The 21,250-nt window shown below is 28.7% G+C and overlaps 2 protein-coding genes and 1 long non-coding RNA gene across 3 annotated transcripts; 1 reads left to right on the top strand and 2 right to left on the bottom strand.

The window, feature by feature from the left end:
* Positions 1–4,502: 4,502 nt before the first annotated feature.
* LOC107883803 lies at positions 4,503–11,993 on the bottom strand. Its single transcript, XM_016804544.2, has 13 exons — positions 11,979–11,993; positions 10,869–11,126; positions 10,622–10,709; positions 9,542–9,690; positions 9,199–9,459; positions 9,022–9,132; positions 8,267–8,524; positions 8,020–8,107; positions 5,221–5,567; positions 5,005–5,122; positions 4,767–4,936; positions 4,606–4,687; positions 4,503–4,531 (listed from the first exon to the last, which is right to left on the bottom strand). The coding sequence occupies exons 1-13, from the start codon at positions 11,991–11,993 to the stop codon at positions 4,521–4,523; spliced, it is 1,956 nt and encodes a 651-aa protein (XP_016660033.2). The 3' UTR covers positions 4,503–4,520.
* A 1,859-nt stretch (positions 11,994–13,852) lies between these two features.
* Positions 13,853–14,441, top strand: LOC115033367. Its single transcript, XR_003838684.1, has 3 exons — positions 13,853–13,873; positions 13,939–14,075; positions 14,152–14,441. It is a non-coding gene; the product is annotated as an uncharacterized LOC115033367 (long non-coding RNA).
* Positions 14,442–15,322: 881 nt separating this feature from the next.
* LOC107883804 (homeobox protein 14-like) lies at positions 15,323–17,441 on the bottom strand. Its single transcript, XM_016804545.1, has 3 exons — positions 17,348–17,441; positions 15,437–16,170; positions 15,323–15,346 (listed from the first exon to the last, which is right to left on the bottom strand). The coding sequence occupies exons 1-3, from the start codon at positions 17,439–17,441 to the stop codon at positions 15,323–15,325; spliced, it is 852 nt and encodes a 283-aa protein (XP_016660034.1).
* Positions 17,442–21,250: the final 3,809 nt, after the last annotated feature.

Below are 21,250 nucleotides of genomic sequence, written 5' to 3'. Positions count from 1 at the left end.
ACATAACAATTGAAAATTAATGAATATACGAAGAGAGATCATTAAGTGAACAGTGAAATAAATCTATATTATATATGGAGTTTCCTATAGCCATTAGAGTATTAGAAGGAGAGAATGACATATATTTGGATGAAATGTTTGGTGGATAGAAAAGTTGTTTTTGTCTAGAGTTTAGGGGATTTATTTTGAAACATAGGCGTTCGACAAGTTCTGGACAATCTATAATATTGTGTAATAGTTTATAAAAAAATTTTAAATTTAGTTGTGTCAATCTTTTTCGAGTGGTATTATAGAGAAAAGCCTATTTATAATGTTATAATCAGAATGAAGAGCTCTATAAATGTGACATTGAAAGCTTACAAATCTTAAAATATTATTTTGAATTTGAGAGAGGTCTTTATTTTGGGTTATAGAGTGTTAGTATGCCAAATCAAATTTGCATATTCCAGTTGAGAGCGTACTAATGAAAAATATAGCAATTTAAGAGCATGAGCATCGTGGAAGTCTTTACAAGTGCGCTTGATAAATCATAGTTTGGATGATGATTTTTTAATAATATTATTAGTATGTAGTTTTAAATTAAGTTTTGAGTCAAACATAACTCTAAGATCATTAATTATAGTATATTAGTATATTATAATTATATAGAAACATTGGCATATACTATACCAATAGTGAAATAAATGACATTTCAATATTTCATATAATCATATGATATATTTTTAAGTAAATCAATAATCACATCATCGACTGTTTTGTTATTATGAGTACCGACTATCTACTAACTATTGATTGAAAAAAAAACTTACAATTAATATTAATTAATAATTAATTACTTTATAAAATATCATAATACAATATTCAATTTATTTCAGTCTTCTTTAATTTCTTTATTAAGTCTTGACAAGATTATAAATAGGTAGGTACATAACAAATTAGAATTGACATTACAATATTTAACAAAAAGTAAAACAATACAATAGATTTTTAAGTTGAGTAATAAACTGATAACTAATAAGTCCAAAAACATTAAGTATTAAAATTTTAAAAAAATTTTAATAATAACAACTTTTGTAGTTTTGTCAGATAATACATTATTTGTGTTCTATCGTTGTACCCACGCGAGTTCTATGTGCGATTTCCCATTGTCCTTTCAAAGTAAATTATTATAACATTTTTTTTTTGTTTTAAAACATGTTTAAAACAATTGAAAAAAACAAAATAAAATATTTTGTTTAAAACAAAAAAAACAACAGAAATTAATAAAAAACTGTTTTTTTTTTTAAATGAAAAAAACTGTTTTTTTCCAAACCCTGGTATATACCTACTGTCGGCCGCAGGTGACACAATGTCACGATTGTTACAGCTTACAGGTGGTAGGACGTACCTAACAGCTGGTTCTAGGTCACTTTGGACGGTCAAGGATTTAAAGTGCGAAACGCGGACACTCTGTACGGTTGGGTAAAAAGGTACATTGCAGAACGCGGACACTTATTATATACATAAAGTATATATCATAAATATAAGTTATATGCCTAAGTAGTAAGTATATATGTATAATGCCAATTATTAAAATAGAAAAATTAAAAATGAGTAGTAAATTGTTATAGCTATTGTAGGTATACTAATAATAATCAAAATAAACAAACAATCAATACTATGATTATAAATATTAATAAATTGTATTATATTTCAGTTTTAAAGTAAATTAAAAATGTGTACAATATAAATATGTAAAAATGACAAATAAAATATAATACTGAACAAAATCTTTAAAAACTACATGTATTATAGTATAATATGGAGATATGTCAAAATGACAAAAAAAATAATAATGTTGATATAATACCTGGTGTCAAGCTCAGATATAAAGTGCACATGCATAATTATAGATTAATATTTATTGAGGGTTTAATAAATCAATTTTGGAATAATTCGTCAAAATAAATCAATTTTAAAATAATTCGCTTTTAAATATTTAATTTACTTAATTAATTAACTATTATCGATTTATATGTACCCATGTTTTCCCAGATTTACCAAATAATATTTATAACATTTTTTATACAATTTGGCATATATAATAGATAGTATTATTAACTTAGGTATATAACTTATATTTATAATATATACTTTATGTATATAATAGTACAAAGTTCCTGCGTTCTGCAATGGACTTTTTCACCTAACCGTACAAAGTGTCCGCGTTAAGCATTTTAAACAATGGACCGTACAAAGTGACCGTTTACTCAGAGTGACATCCACTTGCCCCCCTTTTTTAAATTAAATAAACACATTTTTATGCATGTAAAATGTAATGTACTAATGTATAATATCGTATAATATCAATATAAATATAAAAATTAAATTAAAAACTATTTTAAGAGAATTTTATACTATAATTATTGGCATTTTAAATTGAAATTTTTACATTTTAAGTACATATTTTAAGGTTTTTTAGTGCATTAAATGCACAGCCCCGTTAACAGCTTATATGTATTTTGAGGAGAATAGCTTCTATAAGGATTATGGGATAATATTTTGGCCATTTATGATTCACTGTGATGCATTTTAATTAAAGTCGACAACGTTGCAAATATGTTTAGAAATATATAAATATATCTAATATTTATAAATACGAACATGTTCAATCGACCGAACTGCTGCGTAGTGCATGTGAAGAAAATCGCTATTTCAATTCTTTGAAAATTAGTTTTATATTTTTTATTTGTAGGTTTCAATATTATATAGTTATTCTATTCTATTATACACCTATTCTACTTATGAAGTTGATCGTAAATTTATAAAATATTTTATTTTGTTTCATAATTTTTATCCAGTCTGTTTCAAATAAAAAAGAACAATAATTAATAGTAATTAAAAAAAATAAATTAAAAAGGCAGATTTGATGGACTGCAGAGGCCAGCTCCCAGCGGAGGTACTACGACATAACAAATTTATAAAATATAAACAAATTATAATATATAAATTATACCTATATGATTTAGAAAATATTTGATACCAAACGTACCTATCTATTTAGTTTTATAAAACTACGTTTTTATTAAAAAGTTATATTTTCAAATTTTTTTTATCTTTATAATCTTTTAAGTTTTTACTTTTTTGAATGATAACATAGAGTATTAATTTCATATTCCAAAGCATAATACTTGTCTAAATATTTCAAAACATAAAAATTGAATTTAGGGCGAGTGGTTTATGAGTTATAACTTTTAAGTTATCAAGGTAATCATATAGTTACTTTAGTAATAATATTACATTTTTGATAAATGTTTTTCTCAATTACCTAGTTTTTAAAGAACAAACCATTTTTGATTTCATCCTCACAAAATTACAAACTAGATGAAATTTGATAGCAGAAACACACAATTTTTCTCTACTAGAAAGTATGTCAGACACAGTAATAAAAAACACACATCATCGTAAAATCAATACATTCATTACTACGCATTGAATCTAAAATCAGATACATGTTTCTTTAGTAATGGTTTTTGTGTTTGGTATCCGACCTTATTAATATTCCCATATTAGATACATGAGCTTACTGTGAGGTTTTTAGGTACCTATGTATAGAAAAAATGACAAAAAAACTTAATAATAATTTTATATTAATACTAAATACATTTTAAATTACATCATTGGTGTAAAATAATATGAAAATTGATTAGTTGTGAAAAAAAAACAACAATGTATAATTAAAAAAACATAAACTAATTGATAGGAATAAAAATATGTCTGTGTTTTAACCAATCTTATAAACAAATAGCTACATATTATGAAACAAAACACTTTCATTATAAAAATGTATACATGTTTATGATCCGGTAAATGGCCAAACATTATGAATAAAATGGTCCATAATAAATAATATATTTATCAACTATTCTATAGAATTTCACACACAGAATGTTTAAATTGTTTGAGATAAAAAAAAATGGGTGTTTCTTTAATAGCCATAAATTATCATTAATTAATAACAATATATTATACCAAAATACTATTTCAGAAACACACAATAACTTGTTTATTAAATTATTATTTCTTAATCCAAATTAAACTGCCATAAAACTGTTGATAAAATTACTATATAAAAAATATTATTAAAATATGCATGGTTATTTATTATTTTTTTACATAGTTAATATTTAAAAAATATTTAAATTGGCTTAAATTAAAATAATAATAGTTACATATCAAAACATATCACTACAATTTGTATTTACTGTGTATCTTCAAAGAAAAATTTAAATAAATCAATTATAATAGCGGAAGTCATATAATATTTTTTTAAATTTATTTATTTATTAATTTATTTACTTTTAAAGAAAAATTAACACACTATGAATGAATCACAAAAATAAAAAAATTATTATCATTTGGAAAGCTTAATAATTATTAAGTTATTTAGCATGGAAATAAACCAAATACCTAATAACCTCATGAAGTAAAAAACATTATGGTAGGAGATTAATTTCTTAATGTCAAACATGTAAATTCATTTATAATATACCTAAGGAAAAATATACCAGAATATTAATATTTAACTTCTTAATGTTTAACATTAAGTTAATTTCAAATACATACTTTTCGGTGTGCTAAATGGCCCAACACGAGTGTAAACATCAACAGCTCTTACTAAAAAATGATATTTTTGACCATTTGAAAACTATAAAAATAAATTTAAGAAAAAAAAAATATAAGATCATACCCTCAAAAACAAAAAAAAATCATTTAAATATATTTACATGAGTAAGTGAGCAAGCCATTGGTAGAGGAAGAGCATTTACATCGCCAATTTTCTTCCATAGGTCAATGCTAGGTGGTTGATCAGGGGTTTCTTGATAAGCATATATCTGATAACTTATTACTTCTGCAATTGTTCTATTAACATTCATAGTCCACGAGAGCACTAATGCTATGAAATAAAAGTAGAAAATGTAAGAAATTTATAAATTTGGTAATATAGTTACTTAATATTACTACCTTGAGGCATATTTTGCACTTCTGATGATTTTGAAATGGTCAAATTAGGTGCGGGAGGTAATCTTTTCCATGCAGAAAGACTCTTTTGGTTTGGAATTCCAGGTACTGGAGAAGGATGCTATAAGTTTAAAAAAATATCTTATTATACATGTATAATATAAATTTAGATTATTTTTATTTCTTTTTATAGTATAAATATTAACAGAATTCCCATACTCCTAAGAGTGGTATCGCAAGAGGTGGCGGTTTTCTTGTCGATTGAGATCCTGTATGATGTATTGAACGTAATAATAATGGTACTTGGCATGTAGTATAAGATTTTCCAGGAGATGCCTGTGGCAACGCAATGCCAGACATTGATCCAGATATACGAGATGCTGGTATTTGGCGTGTTGTATAACTTGGAGTTAATGTTCTTAATGATGCATAGAGTTGAGATATTGTTATATTGCGTGGTGCATAAGAGGCTGTTGACATTGGTTGTAATGTTCTAGATACTGGAACACGATGTGCAGTATAAGTAACAGTACAAGGCTGAACTAGTACAGGATCAACACGTGACACTAAAATAACAATTAATTATTTAAAATTCTGATACAGCACACAATGTATTTAAATAGTAGTCTTGAAATCTAAGACATCTGGTATCTAGCCCTATTTATTCAGAGTAATAAGTAATCAAATTAATGAATCCAACTGATTTAGTAAATAAATCCACTGTAATATTCAAAATTAAGTTGTTTAATAACAATATTTTAATTTTTAATAACTATTGGTATTTTATCAATAGAATTTAAATACCAAAAAAAAAAATGTTGGAATGCACCCAGTACTAAGCACATACAGAATGAGGTGTATGTCTATTGTATAATGTAATAAAGAAAACCAACAAGGATCCCCCCGCAGATGGGTTATACAATATACTCAAAGACCATATCATTTATAGTTTCTTATATTTGCAAGAACAAGAATTTTTATTTAGTTAACTATATTCTATAATGATTTTCTGGGTACTATAAATGGATTCAATAATTACCACAGAGGATACAAAGAACAAATACTTGTACTTACAGCCTTAATAGTATTAGGATTGTAAAGGAGACTTAAAATAAGTGCAGCATGTAACACTGTCTCTAGTTTTATGAATTAATTACTAGTCATTCCATACAAAAAATTAGTAACAATCATAGATGAGATGATCACAAACCACTGTATTTTTAAGTATTTTTGGGCAAAAAAGGAAGCAACTGGTACACACTCAATAATGGACTCACCCTGAGAATCAATTCTAACCCACATTTTATTTAACTTGTATAATATACACAATATATACACAATAAATAGTTTAGGTTTTGATTGATTGCAATTCCATACCAGAGCAGAGTTCTAGGTGACGCTAACAGATGACTCGAATACAATATATTAATACTTCTATAAATAGCATTTAAAGCCAATTCCTGAAAATCCTCATTGGAGGTACGTAAATTTTATCTGAGCATTAGATAGTCATGCGGAGTTGAAAGTATTACCTATTCAAAGGAGTACAAATTAAACACAACTTCACACCTAAGTATCTGGGAAAAACATTGGGCACCATTCTTACATTTAAGAGCAAATACCTTATGTAAGATAGGAATTAAGTCATTAAGATCACAAATTAATCTGATGCAGAAGCTGGCCAGAAAAGGGGATGATGCTTCAACGGGATAAAATTTAACAGTAAAATTTACTCCATTGTAATGGCTACATATGTTAACAAACATATTATCAAATACACGAAATACGAAAGAAAGAAAAACTAATCACAACAATTCAGAGGACAGGAAGGGGTCAGTATTATGGACAACATTCAAGGATGTACGTGCTCATATTCAGATTGATATCAAGGACTCATTTATATGCATCTTTTTAAGAAATGATGAGAATAATGTTACAGAATGGCATAATGAATAGACACACTTTTCTACAGTAAACAAATATTTAGTGATAGATCCCACATAGGAATGGAAATGCCCAGGCAGGGGTAGTATGTACAAAATCAACTACAGACTGGTCATGGTCGTTATGGATACATAATGCATAAATGGGGACTGAAAGATAGTTGAGCGTATCATTGTAGCAATGAATGACAAACCATAAATAATATTAAAATGGAATGACGAGAAAAGGAAAGTGGTAACCTGCTCGTGCTTTGCATATGCTATTGTACACGCAGTAGGTATATCACAATAGCATAGCAAATAACACCACATAGACACTGATGGATGCTCAACATACCAAGTACATAATTACAAAAACATAAGCTTACTTAATGGAATGTCAGGCAGGAAAACGTAGTCAGAGAATTGAAGGAATTTATGCAATAATACCAGAGGCAGTGGAATGGATCAAGGGTTCAGACGTGTGTTTATAAACCTATTTATGCATTACCATTATTACTACGTGCTGATACATACATATTAATAATATTATATTTTATAACCATTAATAATTTATCATTATTTATACTATTGTTATAATGTTAATTTGTTTTAAATTCATATGAATAAAAAAATATACGTTGATTCAAAAACATTGTTAATTATTTTATTTTATTTTATTTTAGGGTCGATAGTAAAATATTTATATCTAGTTAAAACTGGTTTAAAAAATCATAATTGAAATAAAATACAAATTGGTAATTTAATCAGATAAATATTATTGTGATTCGCTTTTATAGCAGCTAAATTATTATTGTCAACAATTAATTTGGAATATAGAACAATAAAGAAAATTAAAATATTCATAAAGAAATTATTTTTAGCACTTTTAACTGATTATACCCAACAAATAAAAACATTATTATCACCAAATGTTATAATCTCTGACCATAACCGTTCTAAGTATGGCTTAATTTGTATCCTATGACATATGTAACACTTTATAAAAATAATTCCAATAATCAAATAAATTGAAACACCGAGATAACTATAATATATAATAAATATTTAAAATGAAGTAAAACTAAAAACTTACCTTCAATTAAAATTGATTTAAGATTTTTGGATTTTGGACTTGTATTTATGGTATCTTTATTTAAAACAATTGTTCGTCGAGGAAAGCGCTACAATGAATAATAATTATAATAATCAAAGAAAAGAAAAAATTAGGTGCTAGAGACTTATTCTAGAAATTGTATAGCTTCAGTTGTCAATCATATATTTTAATTTAAAATTAAATTGTTTAAAATCATATATAATTTAATAATAAATTAGTTACGTACCACCAATGTCTCCGCTGGTAAAAGCGACACTGGAATTCGCCGAGCAATTTTGATAGGTGGAATTGAATCCTCCAAATTGATTATATTTGATTCTTCAATTCCATCATCATTTCCTGTTAGATCTATTATAGTAGTAGGAGCAGTGCCAATGTTGATAAGATTCAAAGACTTTGCAGCATTAACAGTCTTTGGAGATCCGGTAACATTTTTTGTAGATACTTTTAGCATTTTTGATGTAGTAATTAAGGGAGGCATTTTCTATAACAAAAAAAATAATAATATGAATATACACAATTATAAATGATATTTCTTCTTAAAATAGAGTTCTAATATATGCATAACAAAAATAAAACAATATCTTGTTTTTTAAAAAAAAATTATCAATTTAAAATCCTCGATAAAATAAATATATTGTGTTAAGATAATTATCAAGAATGAGTGTTTGTATTAAATAACTAAATTAATTATTTATTAAAATACTTTTTTTAACAAATTACAATAGGTAATATCATTGATTATAAATTCTACAGATCGCTCACTGGCTCATATTTAGGCGGCACAAAAAATTGACACAACATGGATGTGACAGTGCTTCATAACGGCCACATCCATTTTACATCACTTTTTTGTGTCGCGTAAATACGGGCCAGTGAATGATCTAAAGTATTTATATTCAATGGTGATAATATGTACTATATTACCTTTTTTATAGAAGTATTTGTAATTTTTGAAGTTGATGAACTGGCAGATTCTACTGTTTCAAATTCTAATTCAACTACATCATCATCATCATCTTCCACAATAAAACTTACTGGATCAGGTCTTGGCAAAGGAATCGCTTGTTTTAGTAACTTCATACTACCTTCCTACAAATAATTCAACATCCTTCAATATTTTTTGTACCCAATATTTTTACCACACAATTGATTTACCTTTCTTGGACATAATTTTGCTTGTAAACCAACAGTCCTTGTAACTAGATGTGGTCTAGCATATTCATTGCTTTTTAACTCTTGATTATGAACATTAACAATAAGTTTCATTTCTTTAAATTCTCTATCTAGTAATGAATATTTTGACTGCCAGAGTTTTACTCTTTTCTTCAACAACTGAAGTTCTGAACGGTCATTACCCCAGAATGACTTTTCTGTCATCATTCCAATAATTTTCTGTGTACACATGCTGTAAAATTGCTAAACAATAGTAATAACACAACTTTAATATATAATTAATATAATATAGAATTAAAATTGAAAACAATAAAAATCTTCTTACCTCATAAGTCGATTCTTTACTACTAAACAATTTTAATAACGATGGAAAACTCTCTTCGGTAATTGACTTTGCTCCACTTATAATACTACTGATATCTTCACGTAAATCATTTAAATCAGATAATGAAATATCAGAACTATTGTCAGAATCTATGAATTTAAAATTTTGATCAATACCATTAGAACAAACATCGACCTTTTCACTATTATTTGTATTATTATTACATGGAATTTCTATAGATCTAGTTTCATTAGTATTTTTTGTCAAATGTATTTTATTTTTTAATTCTAGCAAAGGGTTTGCATCATGTTTTTACTATTTACAATGTTTTCAATTTATAAAAATATCTTGGTATTTGAAAGGTTTGAATTACTATCTCTTACAGTTGAATCAATAACTTCTGTGGATATATTTCTTTTACCTGAATATCATTAACAACAGAAACTTTTTCGTGATCAAAATGTAGTTCTAATAATTGATACTTTTTTTAAAGTTTAAGATATATCTACGTAACAAAACAAAATATACAAGATCAGAATGTTGAATGACGGTGAAGCAACTATTATGATTGACTAAGATAATCATATAATCGGTTTGACATATAGTCCGAACATAATCGGTTGTTGATTCAAAAACATTGTTAATTATTTTATTTTATTTTATTTTAGGGTCGATAGTAAAATATTTATATCTAGTTAAAACTGGTTTAAAAAATCATAATTGAAATAAAATACAAATTGGTAATTTAATCAGATAAATATTATTGTGATTCGCTTTTATAGCAGCTAAATTATTATTGTCAACAATTAATTTGGAATATAGAACAATAAAGAAAATTAAAATATTCATAAAGAAATTATTTTTAGCACTTTTAACTGATTATACCCAACAAATAAAAACATTATTATCACCAAATGTTATAATCTCTGACCATAACCGTTCTAAGTATGGCTTAATTTGTATCCTATGACATATGTAACACTTTATAAAAATAATTCCAATAATCAAATAAATTGAAACACCGAGATAACTATAATATATAATAAATATTTAAAATGAAGTTAAAACTTAAAAACTTACCTTCAATTAAAATTGGTTTAAGATTTTTGGATTTTGGACTTGTATTTATGGTATCTTTATTTAAAACAATTGTTCGTCGAGGAAAGCGCTACAATGAATAATAATTATAATAATCAAAGAAAAGAAAAAATTAGGTGCTAGAGACTTATTCTAGAAATTGTATAGCTTCAGTTGTCAATCATATTTTTTAATTTAAAATTAAATTGTTTAAAATCATATATAATTTAATAATAAATTAGTTACGTACCACCAATGTCTCCGCTGGTAAAAGCGACACTGGAATTCGCCGAGCAATTTTGATAGGTGGAATTGAATCCTCCAAATTGATTATATTTGATTCTTCAATTCCATCATCATTTCCTGTTAGATCTATTATAGTAGTAGGAGCAGTGCCAATGTTGATAAGATTCAAAGACTTTGCAGCATTAACAGTCTTTGGAAATCCGGTAACATTTTTTGTAGATACTTTTAGCATTTTTGATGTAGTAATTAAGGGAGGCATTTTCTATAACAAAAAAAATAATAATATAAATATACACAATTATAAATGATATTTCTTCTTAAAATAGAGTTCAACTATTTTGATTTGTGGTGTTCTTGCACTAAATAAAAACTAATTATTGTGTGATATGTCGATTGAAAATGCAATATTTAGAGTTGTGGTAGTATTGCATTTTATAATTTGTGATATTGCAGTCACATCTCAAAATAAGTTAGGTCTTGCGTTTGCTTGAAACATTGTAAAAGGCCACAAGTCTAACTTTTTGGGTTTAAGAGAGTACTTCATAATATTTAAAAAAAGTCATATTGTAAAGCATGTTTTAAAGTATTTAAATTTTTTGTTTCAAGACCATAGGTAAATAACTCTTTAACATCTCTTAGATTCAAAATTCAAATCGCTTGTTCTCAATACTATAAATTTTAAGGAGGCTAAAGCGCGATCATTTTAGATTGAAACATAATTCACAACTTCAATCACTTCTTAGTTCTTCCAATATAATTTTCTGATATTAATTTTGAAAGCAGATTTGAATTTGTCACTAAATTATCTATGCTTTGACAATTTCATTTTTCGGATTTTTATTTTTATTTCTTTAGAAATGTACTAACAAAAGAGTAAATATAGACCATATTCATAATACAAATTTAAATACACTGATATAGAATATAAAAACTATACAATAGTTCAAGCATAGTAAATTTAGAGGAGAATTCAAATCTGCTTTCAAAATTTAAATCCAAACTTTCAATCCGATGATTAAAGTCACTAGTAGTATTTTTTGAAAAAAAATGTTTGTAGTTTTATAAATTAATATTGGTTACACGTGCATGCACGCAGGTAAAATGACAGACGTACATATCCGGTCACCATAATTCCCCTATACAAAATGATCAGTACTACGAATTACACACAATAATGTTCATTTACTTTAAACACATTCATAAGATCTATATTAACTGAAATATAAAATGCCTAGTTTTTACTCCTTAGAGTGGATTACACTCCAGCTCACTTAAGTTATGACAGTCTTGTTCAATAGGTGCTAGAGAATTATTCTAAAAATTGTTTAACTTCAGTTGTCAATCATATTTTTTAATTTAAAATTAAATTGTTAAATCATATATAATTAAATAATAAATTAGTTAAGTGCCACCAATGACCCCGCTGGTAAAAGCGACGCTTTTTTCGCAGTAACATTTTTTGTAGATACTATTGGCGTTTTTGATGTACTAATTGAGGGAGGCATTTGCTATAAAAAAAATATGAATATATTACGTATGAATAAAAAAAATTTATGTGAGATCAGACGCTTAATTTTCTAGCTGTTTTCTTCTGATTCAATGATTTTTTTTTAGAGAAACTACACAGAAAAACGAGAAAAAGCCAAATCACCACAGACCAGATTTCTGAAGTTATAAAGATGTCATGAGAAGTATACACAATTATAAACCATACTTCTTCTTAAAATAGCATTCAAAGAAATGCATAATAAAAACAAAACAATATCTTGTTTTTTAAAAAAAAATTATCAATATAAAATCCTCGATAAAATAAATATATTGTGTTAAGATAATTATCAAGAAATGAGTATTTGTATCAAATAAATAAATAAATTATTTCTTAAAATACTTCTTTCAACAAATTACAATAGGTAATATCATTGATTATAAATTCTACAGATCGCTCACTGGCTCACATTTTTAGGCCACTAACCGAATTTACGTAAAAATTCACATTTTACTATTTTTTTTTTGTTTTTCCCGGCGCTTTTGTAGACTAAGTACCGTTCATTTCGACATCCCCTATGCACCTACTAGATTCACTTTCCCACCGAAATAGATGAAAAGCGGACCATTGTTTCAAATACTTATCGTGTACACAGACACAAATAATAAAAATGTATTAAGCAGAACGTAAATTTGCCAATAGTATCAATATAGGTCGATTCACTCTAATTTTTAAACTAATGATGCTATAGCGATCTGCTGATCGTAAATTTGCTATATAAGACGAAGACAATAAAATGCCCGTGTTACGTCTTAAATCGTGGAGCTGCATCGCTCACGAAATTTCGAAAATTTAATGCCCGCGATTCTGTCTTATCACTATGTACCACGAAATAGTAATAATTGTTATCAAGCAAATAACTACATAATATTATTATTTTTTCGCTTGCCGACTAAAAATTTCTAACTTAAAATTTGAATCACTCGCGAATCACGATTATTTGAAATTCGAACAAAAAATACAGACTACAGAACAGTCATACAGAGTTGTATTCATACATTTTAATATAAAATCCCACGGATAAGTGTATTCTTTTTAGTAAAACATCCAAAGTATCGACTCGAAACATTACGTTAATTTTCGTTTGTAAGTATTATTTTCTAGTTGTATTGATTATATTATGTGTTAATAATAATATGGAGTCAGTCTAATTTGTTAATTTGTTCACAAATTTAAATGTCCAAAAAATCAAAGAAATAGAAGGAAATAATGGCTAAAAATCTTTGAATTAAATGATTAGGTACTTATCCCAATTTATACCTGGCATAGAATCTGCGGTAATCATTTCATAATAATTAGTGTTTTTAAACAATGCTCAGTAAATTAGTAAACATGATCAGAGGCTGTCTCAAAACATAATCCAAACCACTTGTCTGGGATAGAGAAGTAAAATAAATGTTAGTGATTCACGGCAACATTGATACTACTCTGAGCACGACTATGTAGTAAATCGCATCTAAGAGGTATAATCGTTTAACATAATTCATAAATTAGGTATACATATATTTTTTAAAATTTGCATTTTCAGAAAATTTTGTTTCTCCAACGATGAGTTAGAAGAAAATGAACAAACGAATAAAGGATTTCGAGTCCGTACAGTTGATGATTTTAATTCACCCAGAAAAGCCTTAGATACCCAATAATGTCTAATTCACACACACTTATGTAAGTATATCACTCAAGTATCCAATTTTAAACGTTTGCCAAAACCAAAAGTTACTTAATAGTTTATCGTTTTTAGCTCATACAATGGATTATACTCATTATGGTTATCAAAACTGAAATATATGATGTACCACATACAAGGAGCTAGGTAGTGGAGCCAATATTGACAATTTTTCAGACGTTGACTTTCTTGAAGATAATTCTACCGACTCAGATGAAGCCATACCTTATTGGAGCGAATTATGAAACTGAAGGGTGAGAATATTGTTGATAGGTTTTTATTCCTGATCTATTTTACTGTGCTATTAGCTAACATACCCACCTGTTGACAGGACATATTGTATAATATCTAATTGTGTGCATGGACATATTATATTCAGCCCGTTTGGTCAAAATAAATTAATAAATAAATAATTATATGTTACAATCTTAAAACATCCATGACTTGTTTTAAAGATAAATTACAAATATAACAAGTGTTTGCCCCCATAAGGTTCTTTAAAAAATATTCTTGCCTTTAAGTTTGATTATAACATTATGTCATATCACTCTAATATAATAAGACTAACGGTACAAAACTGGATCTACTGTACACACATTTGCATGTTGCTTGTTGTGCAATTAAAGAAGACAAATGGTGCACTGACATATTTTTAACAAAGTTTTAATTTTTCTAATTGTATTAATTATATAATATGGAGTCAGTCTAATTTGTTACACCTGGTAGTTGCGGTATTGCCAGTGAACTATCTAAAGTATTTATATTCAATGGTGATATGTACTATATTACCTTTTTTATAGAAGTATTTGTAATTTTTGAAGTTGATGAACTGGCAGATTCTACTGTTTCAAATTCTACTTCAACAACATCATCATCATCATCTTCAACAATAAAACTTACTGGATCAGGTCTTGGCAAAGGAATCGCTTGTTTTGGTAACTTCATACTACCTTCCTACAAATAATTCAACATACTTCAATATTTTTTGTACTCAATATTTTTATCACACAATTGATTTACCTTTCTTGGACATAATTTTGCTTGTAAACCAACATTCCTTGTAACTAGATGTGGTCTAGCATATTCATTGCTTTTTAACTCTTGTTTATGAACATTTACAATAAGTTTCATTTCTTTAAATTGTCTATCTAGTAATGAATATTTTGACTGCCAGAGTTTTTCTCTTTTCTTCAACAACTGAAGTTCTGAACGGTCATTACCCCAGAATGACTTTTCTGTCATAATTTCAATAATTTTCTGTGTACACATGCTGTAAATTTGCTAAACAATAGTAATTACACAATTTTAATATATAATTATATAATAGAATTAAAATTGAAAACAATAAAAATCTTCTTACCTCAAAAGTCGATTCTTTACTACTAAACAATTTTAATAACTGTGGAAAATTCTCTTTGGTAATCGGCTTTGCTCCACTTATAATACTACTGATATCTTCAGGTAAATCAGTTAGATCAGATAATGAAATATCAGAACTATTGTCAGAATCTATGAGTTCAAAATTTTGATAAATACCATTGGAACAAACATCGACCTTTTCACTATTATTTGTATTACTATTACATGGACTTTGTATAGATTTAGTTTCATTAGTATTTTTTGTCAAATGTATTTTATTTTTTAATCTTAGCAAAGGGTTTGCATCATCTTTTTTACCATTTACAATGTTTTCAATTGTATATATCTTGGTATTTGAAAGGTTTGAATTACTTTCTCTTACAGTTGTATCATTAACTGCTGTAGATATATTTTCTGTTACCTGAATATCATTAACAACAGCAACATTTTCATTCTTAAGATTATCATGTGTCTTATTGGAAACATTAGATTCATCATCGCTTGTATTTTCTGGAGACTCCGAAACTTTTTGTAACAACAGTTCAACATGACTTGCTTTATTATCATCTTTGTTAGTAACTTCCAATTCGTCTTCACTTACTTCAGTCGGTCTAATTTTTTTTTTTTTATCACCGTCTACTCCATCTGGCGAAGGTCGCTTTAAGCCATATATTGTTAACACTTTTTTTGATGTAGAAGGTGTTGATTCATTAGGATCATCATCAGGAAGTTCAACTGAAAAATACATAAAAATTGTATTCAATGAATCAATGTTAGATCAAATTACAAAAATTGTTTATTTGTCATTTAATTTTTTATTTATTGAGAAGTAATAAAAATACAATCTTTAGTTCATTATGTGACATTGTGACCTATCGGGCATTGACTAACTTGCTTGTAAAATTTAATATTATAAGATAATATAGGTAAACATTCAAAAATGTATAATTTTTGTTAATTTAAATGTCATTATAAAATATTATTTGGGCTTTTGTACTAAAAATATTAAATCAATTAGGTAGGTACCTAAATAAAATAAATAAATACATATTTTTCACAAAACGCACTGGTAATTACCTACCTAACCATCAATACTAAGAAAATATTATACAATTAACTAGCAGTAATCCAATACAATAAATTAATTGCTAAATATTTAAAAAAAACAAAACACGTATAGGAGTTTATATTTCTTGCATTTAATTATAAGTATACTAAAAAAATGTATTTTTGATTTATGTTCATATTTAAACGTTATCTAAAAATATATTAGCTTATTTGAAATGAAAGAAAATTAAGTAGGTATAGGTAGGTAAGCCGTATAGATTATTAAACAAAAACGGTGAGATATTTTTAATTAATAATTTGAAAATATGAACACTGATAAAAAAAAATATTATTCAATAACATAATATTACCTATATTAGTTTGGTTTGTATTTAAACTAACAGTAAAAACATTATCATTGTAATATTTAAACAAGCATCATAGTTTATAGCATACACAGATTCTAAGATTCGCTATTGAAATCAAATTTTTATCATTTTCGTTCTAATATGCATTCAATAATAACAGGATGTTAAAACAAGCAATCAATAAATTTATTCAGTATTCGTGTAATGGTTCAACTACGTCCTATTCTATCCATCGTAATCCATAACACAATGTTTTACCATCAACGCTTGTACCTTATACTTATGCTTATGAGGTCTATAGCTTGTACGGTGTCCCATTGTGACCGCGTATCTATATCTTTCTCCCAAACACACACACACACACACACACACACACACACACACACACACACACACACACACACACAGTCAGACACACTATGTATCTATGTGCCTGACAAGTACAGGGGTCAGATCACGAGCGAATAAACAATAAAAAACAAGTTGTATCAACTTACTATCAGGAAAGTCAGGTTCCGACTGTTTCAGCGAGTTCTCCCCCACAGTGGAAATCTGCTGTTCCATCGTTTCGCTAGTCGTCTCGACGGACATGTCGGGAGAAACGGAACGATTGCTACACTACACTACAACTACTGTCCACCCAAGTCCGGGACGAACAATTTCGGGCAGTAATGAAGTATCCGACGCGGATATCGCGACGGCCGGATGGTTTCCAGACCAGACGACGTCGCCTCCTCGATGGGTTCAGCAATATTATGCTGTCGCTACGCGATACCAGTCGTACGCGACCGCGTAACCGATAGCGAGAGCGAGAGCGAGTTTCGCAGACCGAAAATATTTTCTACCCCCGTTTACATTAAACCCCCCCCCCCCCCCCAGACCAGGACGACGAATGGCGAAACACGAAACCGTTTACACGGCGACGGGAATTTTTCTTATCAAATTACAGTGTGGTGCAGTTGGGTACGAAGAACTACGGAAATTCACGACCTCGAGACCCACCAATTTCCAAAACCTTGAGGCTCGGAGTGCTCGGAAGCCAGACGTCGGATTGTTCACTGCGACTGCGGTAAATAATGTTTTTATACGGCTGCGAACGACCAACGGGCCAATGAAAAACAAACTATCGGGGCTGCGCTTATCAGCGAGCTGCCGAGCGGCTCTTTTTCTTGCGGCGTTGCCACGCTCGCGTTGTCGTGACCCGTCGGAGGTCGTCGCCGGGCGGCCGATAATTTTTGCTAACGCGTACGACATTAGACGGTCATTATGTTACGCCCGACAGTTCGACCCGATGACAAGTTGGCAAACGCGCATGACGTTTCGCCGCCCGACCAATCCGAAGAGCGAACAGGCCTAACATTGACGTATAACGTGCCGCGGCGTTGCGACTTTGTGCAACGCCAGTGGATTGCGAAATCATGAAATAATAATAATATGCCGAATAGAAAACACTATAGTCTATAAGATCCCTACGCACGCCTCGGCGATCAAAAACGGACGATTTACGCTCAAATTTGACAATTTGGGAGGGGGGTCTAAGGGGGTCATAGCCCCCTGGAATATGGTTTAGCCTCCCATCCCCCGTCCCGTAAATGTTATCAGTTACAATTTTAGAATTTATTTCATGTGCCAGAAAAATAATAGGCTATAATAGTCCCCGTGTACAATTTCATCACTCTAAGCCTATGATAACGCCTCTACAAGTCTCACGTTTGTTGCAGTTAATGCGATGTGAATGCGTTGCTTTACAGATCAATGATTTATAGCTAGTTTTATAGACAGATGTGAATCGTGATTGCTTGGCACATGTAAAGCTGGCAAGTGATTTATCTACTTGTTTGTAACAGCACTTTCAGATCTGTAATTTTTGAAACATTTCCAAATTTTCGTTTTCTTATTGAACCCGCATCATCAACTTTATTTAAATTCTAATTTCATATTTCCATCAATCATCTTATACACTAAGAGTACAGCACTAGGTATGCCACTCCTCATAGCATATAGCATATAGCTATAACTGATTTCAAATTAATTTCTTTGACAACAATTCAAATAAATAAAATGTTGAAATGTAATTAAAACATAAATGAGCTTTTAAGAGTAATGATTTATCAACAACAAACAATATTTTGTTTAAACTAAACAATATGTTCTTTGAATATTATGATAATTATACTACGAGTTTTAGTCGGAGATTCAAAATTAATTGCATCATTTATTCAATGGACACCTTAACTATAACTGAATTTAGATTGGGTATGTAAAAAAAACGTGTACAGGTATTATAGCTATATCTAGGGTCTCCTCCGAGAGAGGAGGGGTAGGGACCGTGGACTCCTCCCAATCAGTATTTCTAAAAAATTGTATACTGTTAAAACAAAATTATAAAAAAAACTTATACCTAAAATTGAAAGTTTTCTGACTTAGCAGCAACCATGGCTCTGGAGCCATCTTCTGGGTATATCTTATGTATATTATCGTATGTATAATATACGTACGTATATTATTAAGATTTCTCGTGATGGACTTTGTATTACATGACGAACGAGTAAAAAAGTAATGAGTGTGCAACCAAATCAACTGATATTATATATATATATATACATATTATATAGTATAATATAATGTCTACAGAAGCAAAGCAATTTCTTACTACTTTGTTCTTTGGACTGCACTATCTATAGCGTAAAATATCGTCACCCAAGGTCTCGAACCTTGTCATTGTGATAACTGATAAAACGCTCTAATTTTAAGTACCTACACTAGTCAATAGTGTCTTCTTTATTATAATATCTTTAAAATGGTAGATATGTTGTAGCCACTTGGCGAAATCGAAATTTTCATGAAAAGATGACCATTTCATGAAATTTCACATAATGAAAACAAATATTTTACACTTCGATAATATTTCAAAAAATTGTCACTTTTTCATGAAGTGGTCACTCCTATTTAACAACGTGTAATTTTTTTTCACCATCTGGTCGTTCGCTTTGTGTACTAGATACAACATTAATTGCATACGTCAAGTTTAATTATATCCATTATTATTTATTTAATGTATTTATTAAATATACTTATTTATGACTCCTACAATACCACATAGGTATAGATTATATTATAAAGATAAATTTAAGTTATTTTATCTAAATGTAATTTATATTACCACCTATACACAGTATATTTATAACTATTTATATCATATAAATATATTATCCATATTATAAAAATGTACCTAATTTAAATAAAAATATCTATTGTAAATTTATAATAAGTAACGTAATTTCCCTAACGCTGGTAATACGGAATAGGTATGTAATACAATAGAACAGAAGAAAAATAAAGTAAATTGGTATATAGATACTTATTTAACGTCATTAATTTCCGCAATTATCGACTTAATTTTTTCAGCTGTACCTAGATGAGTAGGGTAAAAAAGAGAGTTCTGGAACCTCATTCTGCTGGCTCATTCCTATACCTAATTTTTATACATTTGCTCATTCTTGCTCATTCCACGATGGCTCATCCTTGCACACAAAATACTGCTGATTCCTACATACTTCACACGTATACGACATACCCCCGCCACTCCACTCTTCCCTTTACACCCTTGCTCTTTCTTGTACACCGACGACTGCTGATTACATCATCTATCACATATGCATGCAACACACTCCCCGCCACCCCGCTCTACCTACCTATTGGCTGCCACCGGCCAACATTGCCGTCGCGCGTTATCATATCTACGTTATCATTAATCATTTATCACATTTACGTAATAATCTAAGGTATTTTGTTTTCCACTTTAAATTATTTGTAAAATATTTACACATTATATAGACGTCTGTTTGTAAATGTCATCAGCGTTATCAGACCTGTAGCTGCATGCATTAGCCCCCGATACGCCTGTATCCCTGTGGTGTCCCCCACCAATTAATATTTAATATGCTCTTTTAAGAACGAGAAAGAAATATTTCAGAAAAATACAAACCGATCTCATAATAGTATAATATACAGTTGTTATATACAGTATAATTATTACAGTTGTATCTCTAAAAATATACATTGATGGAAACACTAATAAGTACAATTTACTATTTAGTAATTTTAATATACTTACTTTTAAATACTGTTAACAATTATTTACATATTTGAAGCCTCAGCTTATTTGCTTCATTGACCTATACTTGGGTACTTAAGAGTTACGAGTTTACGACTACCTATAGCCTATTGGTACTTACACGTAAGTTAAAATACGGTTTATACAACAACAATACTCTAACATGAAGACTTAAAAATTTTGTTCTATCGAGATATTAACTAAAATCATAGTATATCTGTCGACAGTGACGTACATTCAAATTTGCTCTGGGGGGGTTCAAAAAAAATAACCAACACTAAAA

The sequence above is a fragment of the Acyrthosiphon pisum genome, chromosome X, assembly GCF_005508785.2.
Source record: "Acyrthosiphon pisum isolate AL4f chromosome X, pea_aphid_22Mar2018_4r6ur, whole genome shotgun sequence".
In the NCBI taxonomy this organism is placed as follows: Eukaryota; Metazoa; Arthropoda; class Insecta; order Hemiptera; family Aphididae; genus Acyrthosiphon; species Acyrthosiphon pisum.
The sequence above is the reverse complement of the archived record's forward strand: the minus strand, read 5'-3'. Positions and strand labels throughout refer to the sequence as shown.

Excerpts from the sequence above, each read along its gene's own strand:
- LOC107883803 (XM_016804544.2), bottom strand. Across the intron at positions 10,710-10,868 it reads TACCAGCGGAGACATTGGTG|CGCTTTCCTCGACGAACAAT; the intron begins GTACGTAACTAA and ends TATTCATTGTAG. Across the intron at positions 5,568-8,019 it reads TAAATCAATTTTAATTGAAG|TGTCACGTGTTGATCCTGTA; the intron begins GTAAGTTTTTAG and ends TTGTTATTTTAG.
- LOC107883804 (XM_016804545.1), bottom strand. The coding sequence starts at position 17,441 with ATGTCCGTCGAGACGACTAGCGAAACGATGGAACAGCAGATTTCCACT. Across the intron at positions 16,171-17,347 it reads GGAACCTGACTTTCCTGATA|TTGAACTTCCTGATGATGAT; the intron begins GTAAGTTGATAC and ends TGTATTTTTCAG. Across the intron at positions 15,347-15,436 it reads GTAAAGAATCGACTTTTGAG|CATGTGTACACAGAAAATTA; the intron begins GTAAGAAGATTT and ends GCAAATTTACAG.